This window comes from Carettochelys insculpta, chromosome 1, assembly GCF_033958435.1.
Source record: "Carettochelys insculpta isolate YL-2023 chromosome 1, ASM3395843v1, whole genome shotgun sequence".
NCBI classification, from domain to species: domain Eukaryota; kingdom Metazoa; phylum Chordata; order Testudines; family Carettochelyidae; genus Carettochelys; species Carettochelys insculpta.
Window position 1 is genome coordinate 206503143 of NC_134137.1, and position 18294 is coordinate 206521436.

The following is an 18294-nucleotide window of genomic DNA, read 5'->3' on the forward strand; positions in this document are numbered from 1 at the left end:
GTTATTTTGCTAGTCTTCAAAGTGCTACATGACGGCTTTTTGTTTTTATATGTTTTCCAAGATTGTCCCTGGAAGCAAACAGATTTTTTTTAAATCAATTTCTTCAGTGTTAAAATAATTTCTAAACGAATTACAAGTAGTAATGCTTATGACAGGCTACTAAGGTATAAATCCTACAGCTGTAATGCTAGTTTAAACTAGAACTAACTGAACAACAGGAAAAGAAGATACTTGTTCCATTTATTGGTAAATTCTAGTGGTGCTCATATATTACTCTCATTGTCAAGTACTACTTAGTCAACTTTATTTCAAAATATTTCATTTTCAATTTACTAGTTAATATCATTGTAATGTGATAACCAACTTAACGTGACAATCTATTAGTGCTCATCCCACATGTGAACCAATCCCTCGAGAAAGCCATTTACATTATTTTACTGAGAATATTCTTGAAGGACATACCGCTTGTAGATAAATAAATTGCTGCAAGCATATTTGATTGGCAAAGACAAGGAAATGGCAGTCATGCTGTTGCAGATGTAAAAACTGAGATTATGTCTACACTAGACTTAAAAGTTGACAGCAGATAAGCAATTTTAGCTACATCAATTGTGTAGCTAAAATTGACGTGTCTGTCGTTGACTTCCATGTCTGTCTACACAGGGGAAGGTCAAAGGGAGCATTTTTCCCTTAGACCTTCCTTATTCCTAACCTCTCATGAGGAGCACTGGGGTGAACTTTGACCCCGAGACTGTCATTTCATGCATGCATGAAATCATACCCCAGAAGATTGACCCTGAGCAGGTTGATATTCCATGCTAGTATAGATGTAGCCTCATACTGGTTAATGCACACCATAAATAATGCATACTAACACTAGCAAATTCAGCTGATTTTCCGTTTGATCATGATAACCCAATTAGAGGCATGTTAGTCATATTGAATGCCTTAGCTGTGATAGTCAATCAAAAACTATTCCATGTGACTTTAATAGAGAATAACAGCATTGATTATGGATCATCTAATTAAGTAGTCCTTTTCTGACTATACTGTATTGTCAAAGCTTCAGAGGATGATACACAAGTATCCATTATACACTGTGGTACCAAAAGCCCTGGGAATTCCTTGCTAACACAAACCAGCAACTAGCAGCCATTTTGTTGTTACCCCAAGTAATCAAAATGCACATTCTCTTCCTATTTAAATGTCTGCTCTTTACTTATTAAATTATCTGTCCCAATTATATTCTGCATTGATTTATGAAATGTAGTTTAATTTCAAACTTTATTTTCTAGAACTAAGTAAATACAGATATATGGTAACTTCTGTTCATATGTTCTATTGTGTTATGTTTCATTAACCATTTCAAATAATTATAATACCAATGAATTACAGAAGCAAATAGCAGAGATCAGACCGTCATGTGGGAAGGTGTTATGTAGGATTCTGTACACAGCTTTGTCAGTAAACGTTGCTTGTGAGTTCCAGTTTCTATGCCATTCTTTTTCCCTGTGTCTACACGTGCTCCTTTCTTTCGAAAGGGGCATGTTAATGAGCCAGTTCAAAAGATGCTAATGAGGCGCTGCTATGAATATGCAGCACCTCATTAGCATAATGGCAGCTGTGGCAATTCGAAAGTGAGGCTTTTCGAATCGCGCACCGCCCGTGGAGACGGGACCTTCCAAAAGGACCCCACTCCAGTTTTCTAAAGCCCTTCTTCTGATCACCAGACAGGAAGAAGGGCTTTTGAAAACTGGGGAGAGGTCTCTTCGGAAGGTCCCGTCTACACGGGCAGCACGTGATTTGAAAAGCCGCACTTTCAAATCGCCACGGCCGCCATTGTGCTAATGAGGTGCTGCATATTCATTGCAGCACCTCATTAGCATCTTTCAAACAGGCTCATTAACATGCCCCTTTTGAATGGAAGGGGCACGTGTAGACCCAGCCTTTCTGGTGAGCACAGAATGCAAATAATGCTGAAATCAACATACGCCATCTTGTGGTTTGTAGTATGTCTGTGGATAGGTTTGGGAGATCCAAAGGCTATGGGACTAAACCCAGACAAAAAATCTGGAGTGGAGATCCTAAAGCATATTCGACAAACCTGCTTCCTGGCATCTCCTTGCACTCACCTCAGTTCCAATCACACTGACGTCTGTCTTTCCTCTGGATTCAACTGGGGTGTCTGAGAGAAGGAAACCATCTCTCGGGTAATGCACTTTCTCCAAACACTAGCCCAGGCAATGCAGCATGTAAGAGGGTGCCAAATGGAGAGAACACTCCATCCTTGCTGATAGCATGGAAACAACATGGGAAGTGGCAGTTATAGGTTATAAGCCCTCCTCAACTGTTGAAGAGGAGGACGCCTTAGGTTACTTTCATGGTGTCAGGAGTCACTGCACTCCACTTGTCAGCTACTGCCCACCTCAAGCTGGGCTGCCCCCAGTCAATAAGGTGCTGACCTGCCACATCTGCCTTCCTTATTGGGCACATGGGAATAGACCAAAAATTGAAAACTAGATGTAAATGATGTACCCACCATAAAACAAAATAATAAATCAACTTGCCTCCAGCTCGGTAGCTGGAATGTGCGGACCACATGTCCAGGACCTGAATCTGTGCATGACCTTTTGAACATGGACTCGATATGCAAAACAGCAGTCATAGACCAACAGCTACACAAACAGAATGTCGACATCGCTGCCCTCCAGGAAACCAGGCTGGCAGATGCTTGATCAGTGAAAGAAACCAATGCCCCACAGCAGTGTGGGAACCAGGGCAGGACCCTCACTGCCCCGCAGCAGTGGAAGAATCAGGGCATTATAATTGAACACCCTAACCCTATGAGGAATCATCAGACTTGAGTTCCGGTACCATTTTTTCTTGAAAAAAAGCACTGGTCAACACAGAGCAGCCCGACTGCCCAGCCACTCTATCGGCAAAACAGCCAACTGGAAGCACAGCAGACAGAGTTGATTGGTGTCCCAGAAGAACTTTATGTTGACAGAATGTCCCCTGAAATGTCCAGACTGGCTTTTGGTCAACAGATCTCTGTTTACAGAGGCATTCTTCCTTGTGGTGAGCAGAGTACAGCTGTCAATAAAGTGCTGCATTCTGTCGACTTATCGTCCTTGGGAATCTGGACACTCTGTGGGTTTTGTCAACAAAATCACTGTTATCCCAACAAAAGGCAGTTTTGCCAACAAAGCCCTTTAGTCTAGATATTTATAAGGAGAAGTGAGGTATGAATACTGAAATTGGTACAAAGACATGACCAAATCAGTTTAAGTCTCTCTATATAATTACATAACAACATTAATTTCTTTGTAGTAGATATGTCTGGTTAAACTGCTGCTAATAACTCTCCCAATGGCACCATGAAATTGATGATTGTTGACAGTTTCCCTTCAGTCCACAGGATTTTAAGAGAAGCAGTAAAATTGACCAAAGATTTATTCATTCCCTCTGTAGATGCTTAGAGAAGTAAGAGCAATAGAAAAGAGTCTCTCCACTGATTCAGATAAAACAGTGCTGAATCAGTAGATTGTAGTTATTTTCACAGCTTTAAGAACTAGAATTTTGGTTGAGTTCAGTGGCCACTGATCCATGCCCTCCATGAAAGGTTCATTATTCATCATTGGCAGGGGAGTGGGTAGATTACTCAACCCATGGAGAACCAAAATCCAGCACACAGGAAAAATATGTATGGGGAGCATAACATGTATTCTTATAGTCTTCATAGGTTGGCCTTTCCCCTCCTAGTAATCCTTAAGCATACTCACAAAATATCAGAAGAATTCTGGGGAAATTCTGAAATTTCACTATGGCTCCAAATGGAAAAATTGCAGAATTCCCCCAGAACTAATATCGGCATTGGGTAATGTTAAGGATATTGCAAGTAATTTGGGCTACAGAATGAAACCATAACTGGTCTGAGGGTTAACTAGCTTTTTCTGTCCCTTCACACACAGACTTGGAGTTCCATGAGAGAGTACATCCACTGAGTGGTACAGCTAGAAGTGAATTAAATAATTTGAATGTTCAGATATCTCGGAGATACACAACTGAATGAAACTTCAATGAGAGAAATCTGGACAAAAGTGGAATTCTGTTGGCAATGTTTGAAATAAATAAGCATCACAGTGATCTTAAACATAAACACAGAGGACAACTTACTGGGGGCAGAAGGGCGTGGCAAAGGGGGAAACTGCCCTACGGTGCTTCGATTCAAAAGGGTTTGAGGCTCCTGGCCACTGCTGCTGGCATTGTGGCAGCAGCAGCCACCTCATGTGACATGCTCTGTCTGGGGCTGAGGGCTGCCTGGGGAAGGCTAGCCCCAGCCCTGCCCCTTCCACTTGAGACTTCACTTCTTCTGGGGGCGGGGTGAGTAGCCACACACCTCATCCCCCCATCTTGCTCAGAACCCTGGTGAATCCGATGTCGCCACTGAAAACACAATTGGTTGTGTGTGTTTTTTAAAAAATATTTTCACTCTTCCTTCCTGTCTTTAGTAAATAAATTAGAAATTCAAAATGTTGAATTCATTTCTGTGCCATAGAGATAATTTTAAAATCATTTTAAGATTCAATTTCTGTATAGACCAGATGGCTGAGCTGGACTTTTTAACTTTTACTTTTAGGCACTGCTACAGTTCATCATGCTTCCATCTTAGATGAGGTTGTTTAACACTTTTCTTGATCCTCTTACTGAATTAACAATTGAAGATGATGTACAGCAAGAATCTTCACAGTCACACTCCCTCGGTTGAGGGTGCAGGTAGCATTGCTCACACTTAGCTCTTTATTATGAGTCAGATGACGCAATGACATTCTCTAAGTATGAATAGCTTTTGTTGTGGAAAATTCTTCCACTTTTAGCCAGAGGTAAAGTGAAATCCTATGTGAAAACACAATCAACATCTTAACTGTATACACAATTCCAATGCTGGAGTTGCCCAAAATGGTATATTTTCTGATGGATATGTTTCAGGAGACAATGCTGGCAATGCTAGAGAAAGTGACCTACACTTTCTGATGGCAACACATGTAATGGTTGTAATGTCCAGTGCTGATGTTCTCATATTCTCCCTATTATTTATTCATCTAAAGTTTATACAATATTTTTCACCGCAAATAGCAATGTCCCTTGTGTAGTTTAAAGAGCTCTTTTGGCTTTTCTCCCTCCTTCTTACAAGCCAGATATTAGATTAAAGCAGGCAGGGACTTCTGTGCAAAAACAAGTGGTTTTGCATAGTGTCACACCCTTGGCAACTTACTGTTGAGGAACAGAACCACCGCATTCACAAACATGCATGCAGTTATTGCAGAAAGGAGAATAAAAGAACATTAAAAACAGATAATGTTGTTTAGTACAGCCAGATTACTTCTGAACCTGGCCAGTATATTAAGTTCCAGGGCATTCTACAAGATGTACAGTAACAATTGTCTGTATCACTAGTGAAAATAAATGAACCCCCTTTCTACGCTGGTGGAAAGTGAGTGTTGGCATGTATATTGTCTGCTGACATTAGGGTCAAATTCATCCCTGGTATAAATGTAGTTGCTCTAGGGATACATTTTTACCAAAAGAGCTGGTGATTATAGATTTCAAAGACTTTTCAAGGTGTCCTGTGATGGGTGGGTATGCAGCAAGTATTACCAGAAGGACACTTGATGATAAACCTGACAGTATGATGTAAGGAATGTGGCAGCAGGAACACAACGCTGCTGAAGTCTGGGAGGAATGTGTCTCCCAGAGATCATTTGCATGAGAATGCAAAGGTGTACATGTGTGATGCAAAGGGTTGCATGTGTGATACCTTTCAGGCAAAGCCTAATGTGTAGCAAGTAAGCCATGAGATTTTGTCTATTGTAAACATATTGCTGTAAAATCACAATTTAAGCTGACAGTGTGGGAGTTGTGGGATCTCACCAATACTCTGCATTGTTGTGGGGGACACGGCAGTCACCATAGCTGCATAAGACATTGATTACACAGGGCTCCCTAGTTTAAAGCATTGTAAAGCAAGAGGGGAGAGGTACTAGTTGAATTAGTTTGCTGAGTGCTTTGGTTCTGTCTATGCTTTAGCCATATAGCTATAAGCTGGGTTTGATGAGCTATCCCCACCTATTGAAAGATAAAGCTAGTTACCAGTGTTTTCATGAAACTCTGCACTGGAGGTATTAAGAGCTGAAATCATAAAGTAGCAGCTGAAGCAATGCAGAGCTGAAATCACAGGGTTCTGCCTCAGGGTGGTCCCCCAGCAGCCTGACTGGTAAGGGAGCAATGACAGCAACTGGTGGGTGGCTGGTAGCAGGAGCAGTGGATGATGGCAGGTGGCTGATAGGAAGATGGGATACTGCAGACAGGCAGACAGCTAGTACTGCCCTGGTGATGTATCTGTGGGCTCTGGGTTCAGGACTGCACCATGTACACCCTGTAACTGTTTGTGGGGTAAAGGCCAAGAGCCCCAGCAAGAGACTTGGTTCTATAGCATATGGGGATGGTATCTTGTTAAAGGGATTTGTCTCTCCTTTGCTTAGATATACTGCATCTGTCACAGTAAACTTGGGGTAGGTTATGGTCATTAAATAAGCTGTTTCTATCATAGACTCTGTGATTGCGAGGGGTGGGGGAGAACTGCCTTACAGGCACCCAGCAAGTGGGGTGAGATTGTCCCAGACCACTGGGTGGGGGCTTGAGCCGGTTGGTTGACAGGAAACCCCACAGGAGCTGAGCTTGGCCCTTCTGGCAGGCACCTGGCATTAATAGAAGGGTTACAATTATACAGAGGGTGGTATAAGCTGCATGTTTATACCAAAGAACAGACATCTTTGACAGGTACAAAGAGCACAGGGCTGAAAAGAACTGCCACTACATGACCATATTTTCAAATTTTTGGAGAAATATATCCCAACCTTACAAAAATTACTAATCTTACCCAAGAATGGGACTTTGAATTTTATCTGAATGTCTGTTTGCCGTATACCAATAATTAGTAGATTAAGGTTATAGATGGATTTTTCAGTTGAGCAAAATGTTTAATCATCACCAAGTTCCAATGATGAACCCTTTTTTTGAAGAGTCAGACACAAATAATAATATATTCCACTAACAATACTTGAGAGCAACAGAAGATTTTTTTTGCTCAAACTTCGTAGAATCCTAGAATCCTAGGGCTGGCAGGAGGTCATCTACTCCAACCCCCTTCCAGAAGCAGGATCAACCCTATCTAAATCATCCCAGCCAAGACGGGAATTAAAAACCTCTAGGGATGGAGATTCCACCACTTCTCTTGGTAATGCATTCCAGTGCTTCAGCACTCTCCTGGTGAAATATTTTTTTTTCTAACATCCAACTTACACCTCTCCCTCTGTAACCTCAGACTATTGTTCCTTATTCTGCTACCTGCAACCACTGAGAATAGCCTTTCTCTATCCACTTTAGAGCCCCCAGAAATCATACAATCATAGAATCACAGAGCTGGAAGAGACTTCAAGAGGTCATTGAGTCCAGCCCCCTACCCCAAGCAGGATCAACCTCAACTAAGTCATCCCAGCCATGACTATGTGAAGCCAGGACTTAAAAACCTCTAGGAATGGAGATTCCACCACTTTCCTAGGCAACATATTCCAGTGCTTCACCACCCTCCTGGTGAAGTAGTTTTTCCTAATAACCAACCTACTCCTCTCCTTCTGTAACTTCAGACCATTACCCCGTGTTCTGCTCTCTGTCACCACTGAGAATAATGTCTCTCCATCCCTTGTAGAGCACCCCTTCAGGAAGTTGATGGCTGCTATTAAAGCACCCCTTGGTGTTCTCTTGTGCAAATGAAATAAGCCCAAATCCTTCAGCCTCTCCTCATAGGTCATGTGCTCCATCCCCCTAATCATTTTTTTTGCCCTTCTGCTACAGCACACCCACATTCTTTCCATATTGGGGGTCCCAAAACTGGATTCAATATTTCAGATGTGGCCTCACCAGTGCAGAATAGAGGAGAACAACAACCTCTCTAGATCTGCTCAAAATGCTCCTCCTAATGCACCCCAATATGCCATTGTCCTTCTTGGCTACAAGGGCACACTGTTTGCTCATATCCAGCCAATCATCCACAATAATGCCTAGGTCCCTTTCTGCTGTACTGCTGCTTAACCAGTCGGTCCCCACCCAAACCAATGGTTGGGATTTTTTCCATCTGAAGTGCAGGACTCTACACTTCCCATTGTTGAACCGCATCAGATTTCTTTTGGCCAAATCCTCCAATTTATCCAGGTCACTCTGGATCCTATCCCTACCTCCCAATGTATCTATCTCTCCCCTAGCTTTGTGTCTTCCACAAACTTGCTGAGGGTGCAACCCAGTCCCTCATCCAGGTCATTAATAAAGATTTTGAAGAACATCGGCCCCATAATTGAGCCTGGGGGCACTCCACTTGAAACCAACAGACAACCAGATATTGAGCCACTGACCACTACCCATTGGGCCCGACCGCCACGCCAGCTTTCTATCCATCTTATAGTCCATGTATCCAATCCAAACTTTCTTAATTTATGGGCAAGAATGTTGAGAGAGACTTTCTCAAAAGCTTTACTGAAGTCAAGGTATATCACATCCACTGACTTCCCCATGTCCACTGAGCCAGTTATCTCATCATAGAAGCTAATCATATCGGTCAGGCACAACTTGCCCTTTGTGAATACATGTTGACTACTTTTGATCACTTTCCCCTCTTCCAAGTGCTCCAAAATGGATTCCTTGAGGAACCCTTCCCTTATTTTCCCAGGTACTGAGGTAAGGCTGACCAGTCTATAGTTCCTTGGATTGTCCTCCTTTCCTTTTTTAAAGATGGGCACTATATTTGCCTTTTTCCAGTCATCCAGGATCTCTCTCCATCTCCAAGCATCTTCTAAGATAATGGCCAAAGGCTTGGCAATGACCTCTGCCAATTCCCTCAGTATCCTTGTGTGCATTAAATCCAGACCCATGGAGTTGTGTACATCTAGTTTTTCTAAGTAGCTCTTAACACATTACTTCCCCACCGAAGGCTGCCCTCCACCTTCCCACACTGCATTGTCTAGAACCATAATGTGGGAGCTGTCCTTGCCCATGAAGACTAAGGAAGAAAAGTTGAAGGCCACTATCAAATCACCCCTCACTCTTCTCTTCTGCAAACTAAATAAGCCCATGTTCCTCAGCATCTCCTCATGGATCAGGGGCTCCAGCCCCTTAATCATTTCCTTTGCCCTTTCGCTGGACCCGCTCCAATGTGTCCACATCCTTTCTATACTGGGGCGGGCCCAGAACTGGATGCAATACTCCAGTCGAGGCCTCACCATTGCCAAACAGAAGGGAATAATAACTCCACTGGGGCTACAATGACCTGTTCTCCTGGCAGCTTCATGCTAATGATCAGTCTGACAATTGTAAATGTCTGCTCATTAGCATAATCCTGGGGCTAATTAACATAGCCATGTGAGATCTTCATGCATAAGGAGCTGGTGACAGAGGAACTTTCAGCAGGAAAAGGCAGGTCTACACAGCCTGTTTGATGCCAGCAGCAGCCTCTGCCAGCAGGGAGATCACATGTGATTATGCTAATTATCGCTGGGACCATGTTACTCAGCAGTCATTTGAAATTGCGAGACTGCTCATTAGCATGAAGCTGCCGGAAGAAGAGGTCAGTGTACACATAGCCTAGATCTGCTGGAAATGCTTCTCCTAATGCACCGCAATATGCCATTATGCCACACTGTTGACTCATATCCAGCCTCCTATACACCATAATTCCCAGGTTCTTTTCTGTTGCACTGCTACTTAGCCAGTCAGTCCCCAGCCTGTAACAGTGCTTGGGGTTCTTTCGTCCCAAGTGCAGGACGCTGCACTTGTCCTTGTTCAGCCTCATCAGATTTCTTTCGGCTCAATCTTCCAATTTATCTATGTCACTCTGGACCTGATCCTTACCCTCCAACGTATCTACCTCTCCCACTAGCTTAGTGTCATCCTCAGATTTGCTGAGGGTGCAACCCATCCCTCATCTAGATCATTAATAAAGATGTTGAACAATACTGGTCCTACAACCAATGCTTGCGCCACCCCACTTGAAATTGAGCTCCAGTCAAATATTGTGCCATTGATCACTACCCATTGAGCCCAATCATCTAGACAGCTTTCTATGCATCTTACAGTCCATGTATCCAATCCATACTTCCTTAATTTATGGGCAAAACTGTTGTTGGAGACTGTATCCTTCTTTTCTTTTTTAAAGATGGGCACTACATTTGCCTTCTTCATTGGTCTAATCCAGCAACATCAGGTAGAGCCAAGAAATAAAAGTATTTTCCCTTTACAGCCATCTTCAAGAAATTGCTATTTGATGTGAGAAATCATTCATGTATTTCCATGCCATGACTAAATGCAATACTGTATTCTATCCTACATATTATATCTGTTCTAAATAATACTAGAACACAAAATAATTTTTATGGAAAGTTTTAAATCCCAAAGCTACTGAACAGCATTGGAGTACATGGATTTTTCAAGGAGACAACAAGCAGCAACAGGCAAATACTGGAGAAGATTTCTTACTGTTGTCCTTGTTTAGATGAAGAAGACAACCAGCCGGTATTTTTCAAAGCAAGAAATGGTAATTGATATTTCTTTCTTAAAAATCAAACTTACTGAAGCACCAATACTGGCTGTGGAGTATAATTCAGTATTGTAAAACAGAATTCAAGTAGCCTTATTTTTGAACTTTCAAATTCACACTGAACTTATATGCACACAGCAGTAAATCATCTTTTCTCTGTGATTGAACTCAGCACCCACATATTTCATAGCTAATTACTGGGTGTTCATGAAGTACTTAAAGCTTAAACCACTTAAAGCACTTAAACCCTATTCGGGATGATTTTAAAGCTGTCACTTGGAAACTTAAAGTTTCCTTACAAACCAACAATACCACAATTTAAAAAGTACATTCTGCTTATTTTCTGTAGTGTTGAGGCATTCCTTATAAATATGTGGTGCATTTTTTTCAACACACAGATGCATAAGGTAAGTTTTATAAAGTTCTGTTTTCTTACCATGGCAGGAACCATCTGCTTCCTCATATCCTACACTGCAGATGCATCGCCCAAGAGGCACAAGCCAATCCCCATCTGCTCCACAATACAGTTTTGGAGTATCCCGTTCTTCAGCACTTTTCACACAGGAACCCCGTACTTCCACCAAAGAGGAAGAGTCAACCCTCGGAATAGTATCAGGAAACACAGCCAAGTTACGAACTGTGAAAGGACACTTCTTGTAGTAAACACGGACAGAGACCAGAGCTATGCATGCTCCAATGTCCTGGAAAGCAAGATAGAATCCTTTCCTGTTTATTGGCCCAACCTCACGAACTTCTGTGTTGAGCTTCAGGATGCGGTCACCCAAGTCCATCTGGGTAAAACTCTCATCTGCTGCAACAGTATCAATTTTAGTGTATTGGCTTGGCTTGAATTTAACTCCATGGGACTCATCTGACTCCATGTAGTAAAGGTTAAAAGTTTCTTTACAAGTTCCCAATACCCATGGAATGCTGTTGCAGTCCCTCAGGGTAAACTTCATTTCCACATAAATTTTCTGTGCTGCATCACGGGAGATCCAATTTGTACGAAGCCAGTTGTTTTGGTTTGGTTCCATTACGTTACATACTTGGTAGGTATGAATGGGTCGATTGTGTTCATCCATTTCAGTTATGGCATCCCACTGAAAAGAAAATAAGTTGTTTGAAAAATCAAGAATTATAATATATATCTTATATAACTTATTAGAGTTAGAACATTATCATTATTTAAAAATTCAGAGCATAGATATTGGTTAGAAATAGGTTTACCATGGAAAAGATAGCTTGTATCACAGAAGTTACATGTTGGACGACTAGAAATCTAGAAACTATCAGTAAAATAAAATTTCTAATGTTCCTGGCTTCAATGGGGATGTTGAGCATGTCTCAACATCAGATCCTCTATTTCTGCACGACCCTTATTGTTTCTTCATCATTTCCTGATCTTTTTTGTTGCCACTCCTTCAGCAACATGACTCTTCCAGAGTTCCTCTCAGCATTCTAGGGCTACGTCTACACGTGAAGCCTACATCGAAATAGCTTATTTCGATGAATAACGTCTACACGTCCTCAAGGGCTGGTAACGTCGATGTTCAACTTCGACGTTGCGCAGCACAACATCGAAACAGGCGCTGCGAGGGAACGTCTACACGCCAAAGTAGCACACATCAAAATAGGGATGCCAGGCACAGCTGCAGACAGGGTCACAGGGCAGACTAGCGCTTCCGGGGCAACAGCTAGCCGCTCCCTTAAAGGGCTCCTCCCAGACACACTCAGCCTGCACAGCACGCGGTCTGAGGAGCCATAGGAACACAGACCCCGGGCGATGCAGGCATGGACCCCCAGCAGCAGCAGCCAGAGGTCCACCCAGCCCTCCCGGCAGGAGCAGGGCTTGCCCTGATCCATGCCATGTGGGAGGCAGCTGAGCACCTCCTTGCTACACCGGAGGAGGAGCTGCCCCCAGGGCAGCAGGGCTCAACCCCCAACCCTTCAGCACCCCACCCCCACCCCCACCTCACACGCCGGCAGCTGTGGAGCTACCCCACCAGCACCGACTGGTGGGAGCGGCTGGTGCTTGAGGAGTGGGACGACGACCGCTGGCTCAGGAACTTCAGGATGAGCCGGCAGACATTTCTAGAGCTGTGCCAGTGGCTCACCCCCGCACTCAGGCACCAGGACACCGCCATGCGGCGTGCCCTCCCTGTGGAGAAATGGGTCGGCATTGCTGTCTGGAAGCTGGCCACTCCAGACAGCTACCGATCTGTGGGACAGCAGTTTGGTGTCGGCAAGGCCACCGTCGGGGCTGTCCTCATGGAGGAAAGAGGACACACGGGGGGAGGGCAGGGCAGGGGAGGGGGGCCCGGGCAGAGGAGGGCAGGGAAGGGGAGGGGAGGGCAGAGCAGGGGAGGGGAGGGGAGGGCAGGGCAGGGGAGGGAAAGGGAGGGAAGAGGAAGGCAGGGCAGGGCAGGGGAGGGGAGGGGAGGGCAGGGCAGGGCCACGCACACCCTGCTCACCCCTCATTGGTGATCTCCCATGTGCTTTCCCTGCAGGTTGTGCGTGCCATCAACACCATGCTCCTGCACAGGCTCGTGAGGCTGGGGGACCCAGATGCCACCATCGCGGCCTTTGCCACCCTGGGCTTCCCCAGTTGCTTCGGGGCTCTGGATGGGACTCACATCCCCATCCGTGCCTCGCATCACAGTCGAGGACGCTACATCAATCGCAAGGGCTACCATTCTGTGGTCCTCCAGGCCTTGGTGGACAGCTGGGGCTGTTTCCAGGACATTTATGTGGGCTGGCCTGGCAGCACCCACGACGCCCGGGTTTTCCGGAACTCGGGCCTGTGCCGCCGGCTGGAGGCGGGGACCTACATCCCCCAGCAGGAGACCCCTGTGGGGGACACCACCATGCCCCTCTGTGTCATCGCAGATGCGGCATACCCCCTCCGGCCGTGGCTCATGCACCCGTACACGGGCCATCTCTCCGCTAGCCAGGAGCGCTTCAACCAGCGCCTGAACCACGTGCGCCAGGTGGTGGAGCGCTCATTTGGCCGCCTGAAGGGACGCTGGAGATGTCTCCTGACCCGCCTGGATGCGGGCCCCAACAACATCCCCCTGATTGTGGGTGCCTGCTGCGCCCTGCACAATTTGGTGGAGAGCAAGGGGGAGGCCTTTTTCCAGGGCTGGGCTGTGGAGGCCGGCAGGGCTGACGTGCAGCCACCCGCTGCCCCCAGTCGGCAGGTGGACCCCAAAGGGACCCGGGTCCGGGAGGCCCTGCGGGCCCACTTCGATGATGAGACTGTGGGGTGAACTCTGCCAGGCCCCCCACTGCCTACCCCTTCCTCCACAACACTCCCTGCCCCAACGCCCACACCATGGAGCACCCAACCGCACCCCCCTCCCACTTTTCCTGGACAAATGACAGCACGCACTTGTGGCTGAACTTAAACTGCTTTTTCTTTTAGAACTTTTTTTTTTAACTATAAATAAAACAAGAACAAACTATATACAACGTGTGGAACAAAAGTAATGTGTACAAATAAAACAATAGTAATAAAAAAGTTTGTTCAATAATAAAAAGAAAACGAGGGATGATAAAGGGGAGAACTATTTACATGGAGGGAAGGGGGCAAACGGGGGGCACAAATTAATAAGTCCCAACTATATACGGGGGGGGGGCCATGTCCCGGGCCCCTCGCCCCTAAAGTCCGGCACTGGGCGTGGGCGGCCGGCAGCCCCGCCGCGGCCACAGCCCTGTCCGGGGCTGGCTGGGGGCGGGGCAGACCGGAAGATATGCCCGGCGAGTGTCAGCTGGCTCCAGGGGTCCCTCGGCACTCCGGCCCTCAGTGGTGGGTGGCGGGGCGACGGCGGACGGGACGGCGACGTGCGGAGCAGCTGATGGTGCGGCGGGTGGAGCAGGCAGGGCGGGCGCTGCTGCAGCCGGCGCAGCATGGGGGGCCAGGTAGTGCACCAGGCGGTTGAAAGTCTCCATGTAGGCCCCCCATGCCTCTTGGCGCCAGGCCAGCACCCGCTCCTGCAGGTGCAGGTGGCGTTGCTCCACCCGCAGGTGCTGCTCCGCGACCTCCAGCTGCCGACGGTGGATGGCCAGCCGCTGGGGGTCCGTCGCCGTCGGCTGGTGGGGGCGCGGGGTCCGCCGTCTAGCCCGCCGTGGGGCCAGTCGGTCCTCGGCCGAGGGGCTTGCCTGGAGCGATGGCCCCAGAGGGGTCTCCGGGACTACTGATGCCTCGCCGGCGCTCTCTTCCGGTCCTTCCGATGGTGCAGCTGCGGGACACAGGAGAGGACAGGGGGAAGAAGAATGGAGACAGGCATTCGTGTGGGCCCCGAGCCGTGGCCTTTGCCCCCCAGCCCTGTGCGGCAGGTTCCCCTTCCCCGTCCCTGGGAGATGCTGCTGTGATGGATGGGGTTCAGGGGTCCCCCTGCACTGCACCCCGTCCCCTGGTGGGAGCAACTCTCACTTCACTCTGCAGGGTCTGATAGGAGAGGTTTCTTAGGCCACAGATGCCCAGTTTCTCCCAGGAGTGACAGCACCAGCTGTCAGAAGAGACAGTCCTTCCAACCCGTCCTGGGGAGAAGACCCCAAGGGGTGCCCCTCTGGAATGCAGCTTTCCCCCTCCTCAGGCTGGCTGCCTTCCAGCTCTCCCTTCCCCTAGCCTCTACCTGTGGCCCCCGCCCTCCCCCCCGCAATTCCAAGCCAGCTCAGCTCCTCCCTCCTCTTTGTTCAGGGCAGAGGTGTCACCTGCCAGCTGTAGCCCCACGATCATCCTTTGCCCCTGGGAGCCATTTGGCTCTTGTTGCTCATATCTAGCCTGAGTCTCCCTTTTGCACCCCCCCACGCCATCACATGCTGCTGCTGCTGCTGTTGCTGCTGCTGCTGCTGCGGGGTGTCCCACCCCCTCCTCCCAGGGGCCCTTCGAGGTTCCGCTCCCCCCTGCCCCGGGGATGGGGCATGGCACTGTCGTGCAGGGTGCGGGGGGGGCAGGGGCTGATGCACTGCTGTGAGGGACATAGCCCTGCTGTCCTTGGGGCCATGGCCATGTGAGCATGTGGGGGGCCCTGGACACATATCTATTACCCTCCGCCCCTCAAGCCCAGGGGTGTACACCAGAGGGGGGTACATACCTGTCGGTCCACTCCCACGGTCCAGAGATCCCCGGGGGGCGGAAGCCCGGCTGCTGCTCCGGGATGGCAGGAGGAGGATCTGCAGCCCGGATTCTGCGGAGGAGGAGCCCCCCTCCTCCTCCTCCTCCTGACCCGATGGCCCGGGGGTGGGCTCCGGGGGGGGCCCCCGGGGTGCGGGGCTTACCTCCGGGGCAGACTCCGGCTGAAGGGCCTGCTGGGGCTCGTCGGCCGAAGTATCAAGGGTGGCCGGAGGGGAGGAGGTGTGCCAGGGGCCCAGGATGTCCCTGAGCTCCCTGTAAAAGGGGCAAGTGACGGGGGCGGCCCCAGATCAGCCGGCCGCATCCCGGGCCCGGGTGTAACCCTGCCGCAGCTCCTTCACCTTACTCCTGATGTCATCAGGAGTGTGGGCAGGGTGACCCCTGGCAGCCAGGCCCTCGGCCAGCCGAGCGAACGCATCCGCGTTCCGCCTCTTGCTCCCCATTACCTGGAGCACCTCCTCCTCGCTCCAGAGCCCCAGCAGGTCCCGCAGCTCGGCCTCTGTCCAGGAGGGGCCCCGCTGCCGCTTGCCAGCCTGGCTGCCCCTCTGGCTGGGCTGGCTGCCCTGGCTCCCCTTGGTGGGGGGTCCCCTGGGGTCGCTGCCGGGCGGCCATTGATGGTCCTGTGGCTGCTGAGGGACGTGCAGGCTGGCCGCGTGTCTGGGCTGCTGCCTGCACATTCCCTCAGCTTCCTGCACAGGAAGGGAGAGGGAGGGGACCTTTAAGGGGCCGCTCCACGCGGTCACCATTGAGCTGAGGCGCTGCAGAGAGCGTCTCTCAACCCCTCAGCTGATGGCCGCCATGGAGGACCCCGCAATTTCGACGTTGCGGGACGCGCAACGACTACACGGTCCCTACTTCGACGTTGAACGTCGAAGTAGGGCGCTATTCCTATCCCCTCGTGAGGTTAGCGACTTCGACGTCTCGCCGCCTAACGTCCTAGTTAACTTCGAAATAGCGCCCGACGCGTGTAGCCGTGATGGGCGCTATTTCGAAGTTAGTGCCGCTACTTCGAAGTAGCGTGCACGTGTAGACATGGCTTAGGTGTTCTATTACTGTGCATATTGCTGAGACATGATCACTTTAAACACAGTCCCTTCTTAAGTGGTTTAAAAAGCCTGTGATAAATTAGGAATGATAAAAAATGTTTTTGAATAGTGCGGGCTTCTTGCCAACCTGTAGCATTTACAGAGGTTAACAGGAAATCGTGTTTTTAACATGTAGCTCAACTAACATCACAAAGAACACACAGAATTACAAAAGAGCCTATCTTGTGAAGGTTAGCTGTGAATTTCAACTTTCTCAAAATTGGGAAGGTTGGGGAGGAATCTGGTTTCCCAGGTCTGGAACTAATGCTTTACCTTTCCAATTGAAAATTGAAAAATCCAATGTGTTTCCAGCAGGATTTATCTAACCAAGGGGTTTATTCTAATGCTACACATGAATGACTTGTAAGCTGCTTATTATACTATGAAATCTACCAGTTTAAATGGACTGTTAAATGGTTGTCAAATACATACTTAGTGAATTTGAGTCAAAAATCATGTTGCCTCTAAATGCTCATTAGCAGCAACAGAAACTCTGGACCTGTGTCCTTATGTTCCTTAAGAACAATACGAGAAGGCACCATGCAGATCTGTGTTTTAAGTGGCCTTTCAGACGTACCATTTTCATATAGCATTCTGAGATGCCATTAAGCTGAACAGCTGTTCTTAAATATCAGTGAAAATTCCAGACTTCTTTCTTTCAGTGCTATAAACCATCACAATTTATATTAACTTTTATAGCTTATGTTTGCCATGCTTTCAATTTGAACATACATTGAATAAAATTTATTTGCATGCAAATTTGTTAATAAGGCATTCTTTGAAAACATCAACAATTAAACATAGAGAAGACCATGCAGTATTTTATCTCTTGACACTTAATTTAATGTTGGTATATTAATTACATAACAATGTTCTGTAAAAATATGCATTAGAATTATAGGCAATATGCAGTTTCAGCTGCAATAAAGGGATAATTACCTTTGAGTCATTAAAGTAACATTATTGAAACATCAATTCACACAGTCTACGTCTACACTAGCCCCCTCCTTTTGGAAGGGGCATGGCAATGAGGGAGTTTGGAAGATGCTAATGAGGCGTTTACATGAATAAGCGGCACCACATTAGCATAATGGCAGCCGTGCAATTAGATATGAAAATGCCACTTTCGGAACTCATGCCACCCATGTAGATGGGGGCCTTATGAAAGCACCCCCCCAGACTTTGAAAGCCCCTTCTTCCTACTTGGAACACTAAAAATATATTGCCAAAGCCACAAAAGACAAAACCAACATATTCTAATTTAGGTATCTAAGTTACATGTCTAAATAAACGCTTTGGCTTTGGAGATGCACAAGATCCACTGTTCCTGTTTACTTCAATGCCCTAAAAATGTGTGTTTTGCTTAATCTGGAAAGAGAAATAGGTTGTTTATGCTGATTACAATCGGAGTCCCATACTGCATTCACCAT

At 47.3% G+C, this 18294-nt stretch overlaps 1 protein-coding gene across 8 annotated transcripts in view; it reads right to left on the reverse strand.

The window, feature by feature from the left end:
* Positions 1 to 18294, reverse strand: part of EPHA6 (EPH receptor A6) — a 1072121-nt gene that overhangs the window by 742979 nt on the left and 310848 nt on the right. For all 8 annotated transcript variants that reach the window (XR_012646082.1, XM_074998351.1, XM_074998361.1 and 5 more), the window contains exon 3: positions 11082 to 11745. Coding sequence is in view for 7 of the 8 variants with exons in the window: in XM_074998351.1 (XP_074854452.1) it covers positions 11082 to 11745 (664 nt within the window). In the remaining variant the exon portion in view is untranslated. The remainder of the gene's footprint in view (positions 1 to 11081; positions 11746 to 18294) is intronic.